The sequence below is a fragment of the Salvelinus fontinalis genome, chromosome 10, assembly GCF_029448725.1.
Source record: "Salvelinus fontinalis isolate EN_2023a chromosome 10, ASM2944872v1, whole genome shotgun sequence".
In the NCBI taxonomy this organism is placed as follows: Eukaryota; Metazoa; Chordata; class Actinopteri; order Salmoniformes; family Salmonidae; genus Salvelinus; species Salvelinus fontinalis.
The window spans coordinates 46,656,405-46,662,695 of NC_074674.1; the positions used below are offsets into that span (position 1 = coordinate 46,656,405).

Sequence of the window (6,291 nt, forward strand, 5' to 3'; positions counted from 1 at the left end):
GTTGAGGGAAGCTGAAGGATGGGACTGGATGGTGGTCAGAGATAGATGGGAGGGGTTGAGGGGAGCTGAAGGATGGGACTGGATGGTGTTCAGGGATAGATGGGAGGGGTTGAGTGGAGCTGAAGGATGGGACTGGATGGTGTTCAGAGATAGATGGGAGGGGTTGAGGGGAGCTGAAGGATGGGACTGGATGGTGTTCAGAGATAGATGGGAGGGGTTGAGGGGAGCTGAAGGCTGGGAGGGGTTGAGGGGAGCTGAAGGACGGGACTGGATGGTGTTCAGAGATAGATGGGAGGGGTTGAGTGGAACTGAAGGATGGGACTGGATGGTGGTCAGAGATAGATGGGAGGGGTTGAGGGGAGCTGAAGGATGGGACTGGATGGTGGTCAGAGATAGATGTGAGGTGTTGAGGGGAGCTGAAGGATGGGACTGGATGGTGTTCAGAGATAGATGGGAGGGGTTGAGGGGAGCTGAAGGATGGGACTGGATGGTGTTCAGAGATAGATGGGAGGGGTTGAGGGGAGCTGAAGGATGGGACTGGATGGTGTTAGGAGATATATGGGAGGGGTTGAGGGGAGCTGAAGGATGGGACTGGATGGTGTTCAGAGATAGATGGGAGGGGTTGAGGGGAGCTGAAGGATGGGACTGGATGGTGTTCAGAGATAGATGGGAGGGGTTGAGGGGAGCTGAAGGATGGGACTGGATGGTGGTCAGAGATAGATGGGAGGGGTTGAGGGGAGCTGAAGGATGGGACTGGATGGTGTTCAGAGATAGATGGGAGGGGTTGAGGGGAGCTGAAGGATGGGACTGGATGGTGTTAGGAGAGAGATGGGAGGGGTTGAGTGAAGCTGAAGGATGGGACTGAATGGTGTTAGGAGATAGATGGGAGGGATTGAGGGGAGCTGAAGGGTGGGACTGGATGGTGGTCAGAGATAGATGGGAAGGGTTGAGGGGAGCTGAAGGATGGGACTGGATGGTGTTAGGAGATAGATGGGAGGGGTTGAGGGGAGCTGAAGGTTGGGACTGGATGGTGTTCAGAGATAGATGGGAGGGGTTGAGTGGAGCTGAAGGATGGGACTGGATGGTGGTCAGAGATAGATGGGAGGGGTTGAGGGGAGCTGAAGGATGGGACTGGATGGTGTTCAGAGATAGATGGGAGGGTTTGAGGGGAGCTGAAGGATGGGACTGGATGGTGTTCAGAGATAGATGGGAGGGGTTGAGGGGAGCTGAAGGATGGGACTGGATGGTGGTCAGAGATAGATGGGACGGGTTTTTGGAGCTGAAGGATGGGACTGGATGGTGTTCAGAGATAGATTGGAGGGGTTGTGGGGAGCTGAAGGATGGGACTGGATGGTATTAGGAGATAGATGGGAGGGGTTGAGGGGAGCTGAAGGATGGGACTGGATGGTGGTCAGAGATAGATGGGAGGGGTTGAGGGGAGCTGAAGGATGGGACTGGATGGTGGTCAGCGACAGATGGGAGGGGTTGAGGGGAGCTGAAGGATGGGACTGGATGGTGGTCAGAGATAGATCGGAGGGGTTGAGTGGAGCTGAAGGATGGGACTGGATGGTGTTAGGAGATAGATGGTAGGGATTGATGGGAGCTGAAGGATGGGACTGGATGGTGGTCAGAGATAGATGGGAGGGGTTGAGGGGAGCTGAAGGATGGGACTGGATGGTGTTAGGAGATAGATGGGAGGGGTTGAGGGGAGCTGAAGGGTGGGACTGGATGGTGTTCAGAGATAGATGGGAGGGGTTGAGTGGAGCTGAAGGATGGGACTGGATGGTGTCAGGAGATAGATGGGAGGGGTTGAGGGGAGCTGAAGGATGGGACTGGATGGTGTTCAGAGATAGATGGGAGGGGTTGAGGGGAGCTGAAGGATGGGACTGGATGGTGGTCAGAGATAGATGGGAGGAGTTGAGGGGAGCTGAAGGATGGGACTGGATGGTGTTCAGAGATAGATGGGAGGGGTTGAGGGGAGCTGAAGGATGGGACTGGATGGTGTTAGGAGATAGATGGGAGGGGTTGAGTGGAGCTGAAGGATGGGACTGAATGGTGTTAGGAGATGGATGGGAGGGATTGAGGGGAGCTGAAGGATGGGACTGGATGGTGGTCAGAGATAGATGGGAGGGGTTGAGGGGAGCTGAAGGATGGGACTGGATGATGTTAGGAGATAGATGGGAGGGGTTGAGGGGAGCTGAAGGGTGGGACTGGATGGTGTTCAGAGATAGATGGGAGGGGTTGAGTGGAGCTGAAGGATGGGACTGGATGGTGGTCAGAGATAGATGGGAGGGGTTGAGGGGAGCTGAAGGATGGGACTGGATGGTGGTCAGAGATAGATGGGAGGGGTTGAGGGGAGCTGAAGGATGGGACTGGATGGTGGTCAGAGATAGATGGGAGGGGTTGAGGGGAGCTGAAGGATGGGACTGGATGGTGGTAAGAGATAGATGGGAGGGGTTGAGTGGAGCTGAAGGATGGGACTGGATGGTGTTAGGAGATAGATGGGAGGGGTTGAGGGGAGCTGAAGGATGGGACTGGATGGTGTTCAGAGATAGATGGGAGGGGTTGAGTGGAGCTGAAGGATGGGACTGGATGGTGTTCAGAGATAGATGGGAGGGGTTGAGGGGAGCTGAAGGATGGGACTGGATGGTGTTCAGAGATAGATGGGAGGGGTTGAGGAGAGCTGAAGGATGGGACTGGATGGTGTTAGGAGATAGATGGGAGGGGTTGAGGGGAGCTGAAGGATGGGACTGGATGGTATTCAGAGATAGATGGGAGGGGTTGAGGGGAGCTGAAGGATGGGACTGGATGGTGTTCAGAGATAGATGGGAGGGGTTGAGTGGAGCTGAAGGATGGGACTGGATGGTGTTCAGAGATAGATGGGAGGGGTTGAGGGGAGCTGAAGGATGGGACTGGATGGTGTTCAGAGATAGATGGGAGGGGTTGAGGAGAGCTGAAGGATGGGACTGGATGGTGTTAGGAGATAGATGGGAGGGGTTGAGGGGAGCTGAAGGATGGGACTGGATGGTATTCAGAGATAGATGGGAGGGGTTGAGGGGAGCTGAAGGATGGGACTGGATGGTGTTCAGAGATAGATGGGAGGGGTTGAGGGGAGCTGAAGGATGGGACTGGATGGTGTTCAGAGATAGATGGGAGGGGTTGAGGGGAGCTGAAGGATGGGACTGGATGGTGTTCAGAGATAGATGGGAGGGGTTGAGGGGAGCTGAAGGATGGGACTGGATGGTGTTCAGAGATAGATGGGAGGGGTTGAGGGGAGCTGAAGGATGGGACTGGATGGTGTTAGGAGATAGATGAGAGGGGTTGAGGGGAGCTGAAGGACGGGACTGGATGGTGTTCAGAGATAGATGGGAGGGGTTGAGGGGAGCTGAAGGATGGGACTGGATGGTGTTCAGAGATAGATGAGAGGGGTTGAGGGGAGCTGAAGGATGGGACTGGATGGTGTTCAGAGATAGATGGGAGGGGTTGAGGGGAGCTGAAGGATGGGACTGGATGGTGTTAGGAGATAGATGGGAGGGGTTGAGGAGAGCTGAAGGATGGGACTAAAAACAACTAATGTAAAATATAAATATATAAAATGCATATAGTCTGTATTAACTGGAAGTAGAAGCCATTAGTTGTCTCCAATTAGGGGAGGGGTGGTAGGGAACATAATAAAGGAAAATATATTTACAAAAAATATGTATGGGGATTTGGAAATTGTGCATTACATTTATGGAAGCTACAATCTATCTACAATGTTACAGTTAATAAAAAATTAATAAAATAAAAACTTTGGTGAAAAACCACAGTCACACGTTGCTCCTTTCATATTTCTATTGATTCTGTATTGATCCTGAATTGATCCTGTATTGACCCTGTCATCAGCATCATGTTATGGGTATGACTGCCAGGGACCAGGGTGTTTGTCAGGATCTACAAATATGAAAGGAGCAAAGTTAGAGGAAGACCTGCCTCAGTCTTCTGAAACCCTAATGGAGTTGTATTTTTCACACACACACACACACAAACACGTACACACATACACACACGTGACCATGGCCCTGGAGATGTGAAACCTGCTGAGGATGCAGATGTGACCAAAGGTTCCGCTTTGGTTCCAGTTCCTGGAGGACATAACACCTCCTCTCCCTCTCCCTCCCTCCCCCCCCCCCTCTCTCTCTCTCTCTGTCTCTCTCTCTCTCTCTCTCTCTCTCTCTCTCTCTCTCTCTCTGTGACTCTCTCTCTCTCTGTCTCTCTCTCTCTCGCTCTCTCTCCGTCTGTCTCCTCATACTACAATCACACAGCATACAGTATTGTACAATATTGTGCATCTTCTCTACTGCAGGTAAGTCTGTTTTATTTGAGATATAACCAGATATAACCTGTGATAATATATTAACTGCTGTCCTCTGCTGCTGTAGTTTGTGTCACAACAGTTGAACTGAACTTGTTTATAAAGTTGTTAAATCAGTATGACTTTCTGTCTTTGGATATACACAGGTTTTTGTGTTGTAGACAATTAAAACAAACAGATTTCAGCTGATGTTGATCGTTTTATCTCTCCTCTCCTCTCTCTACTTTTCTCCTGTCCCGTCTCTTCTTCCTCTCAACTCTCTACGCTTTCCTCTCTCCTCTCTTTTCCAGGTCTCTCTTCAGTGGTTGCTATGGTCTGTTTTTGCATTGCTATGGGAGCTATGCTCTCATTGGCTCTGCCTGACCTGGTTACCATGGAGACGTGTACATCGGCGGGGACGCCTGGACTGCATGGTTTCCCAGGGTTACCAGGAAGGGACGGACGAGATGGAGAGACGGGGGAGAAGGGAGTGCCAGGTACCCCCCCCCCCCCCCCCCCCCTCCCCCACCAGGTACATTCCAGGGTACATGATCACATCTCAAAACGTTCCCTCTTCTGTCCAGGTGTTGTATCTGGACCGGGCCAGAGACCAGAGGGGGGCCAGAAGGGGGAGCCGGGTGTGAAGGGAGCGGTTGGGAAGCTGGGTCGTAGCGGTGTGAGAGGAGATAAGGGATCCCCAGGGCCAGAGGGACCCCAGGGAGAGCCAGGGGAGTCGGGTTCAGCAGGCTCTCTGCTCCATTCTGCCTTCAGCGTGGCCAGAGGCACCGCTAGCCCTCCAGAGAAGGCCAGCCCCATCAGATTTACCTCGGTCATCACTGACGTTAACAAGGACTACAACACAGAGACGGGACGCTTCAGGTAACGCCGGGCGCCACGACTTTTATAAATTCTAACATCGCCGAGGCTCTCACAACGATCCTGTAGTTTTGTCTTGCCAACGTACGTAGGTCTTCTCTTGGTTCTGACGATTCTCGATACCAACCTCTTAACCGTAGCTAGAACGAGCTGTGACGAGTCAGACATTCACGCTTGCCATACAAAGTTGAAATATCTAGCCAATACATTTTGGAATTGAACATCATTGCTTGTGAATATCAGAGTTGTAACCATTTGACACATTGGCTTAAGCAAATACCGACCCATAGTACTCATGCATTCTGGGTGATGGGAAACAATGGTATCATCTCATTGGCTATTGCTGGTCACTGTTCTCAAAACGTGTCATTACATATATCACACTACAAGAGCATTGCAGATTTGATGGCGATAAAATCAAAACATTTGAACATTTTAGGCCGTCTGGGACTGCTCGAAGACCCCTCGGATAACATCTCTGACCTGCTCTGTGCTGTCTGTATGCCCGAGTAGGCAACAACATTGGGATTTTGTCTCGGATCTTAAACATGTGTCTAGGAAAGTTAAATCAGGGCCAAAATCATGTAGTGTACGCCTTGTCCGACTGTCTGAGATATCCTTTCAATGCTGAGAGCCCGTACTGCAGCATTGAATGTCAGCAGAATGAACCCCGGTGACTCAGTGGCTCGCGACCGGTACAAGGCAAGCAGGTACGAGCTTCGCAAAATCCATTAGGGCTGCAAAAAAGACAAGAGACTCAAACTTGAATTGATGTTCGATAACTCAGACTTGCGACACGTGGCAAGGACTACAGACTATAACAGACTGCAAAGAGAAATCGAGCCTTGTGGTGCCCACCGAAGCCTCCCCTCCCAGACGAGTCTAACACATTCTATGCTTGCTTCGAGGCAGACAATACCGAGCCATCCAGGAAGACTCTCGCTGCTCCAGACAACCAGGTGCTTTCCTTCTCCGTGACTGACGTGAGGAAAACTCTCAAAAGACTGAATACTCACAAAGCTGCCGGCTCAGATGACATCTCTGGCAGCGTCCTCAGATTGTGTGCTGACCAGCTGGCTGGC

General features: G+C 51.7%; 1 protein-coding gene across 1 annotated transcript in view; it reads left to right on the forward strand.

Annotated features, from left to right (window-relative positions):
* The first annotated feature begins 4,240 nt into the window (after positions 1-4,240).
* Positions 4,241-6,291, forward strand: part of c1qc (complement component 1, q subcomponent, C chain) — a 6,718-nt gene continuing 4,667 nt past the window's right edge. The window contains exons 1-3 of the mRNA XM_055936907.1: positions 4,241-4,345; positions 4,645-4,830; positions 4,918-5,212. Coding sequence (XP_055792882.1) covers positions 4,665-4,830; positions 4,918-5,212 — 461 coding nt within the window. The 5' untranslated portion in view covers positions 4,241-4,345; positions 4,645-4,664. The remainder of the gene's footprint in view (positions 4,346-4,644; positions 4,831-4,917; positions 5,213-6,291) is intronic.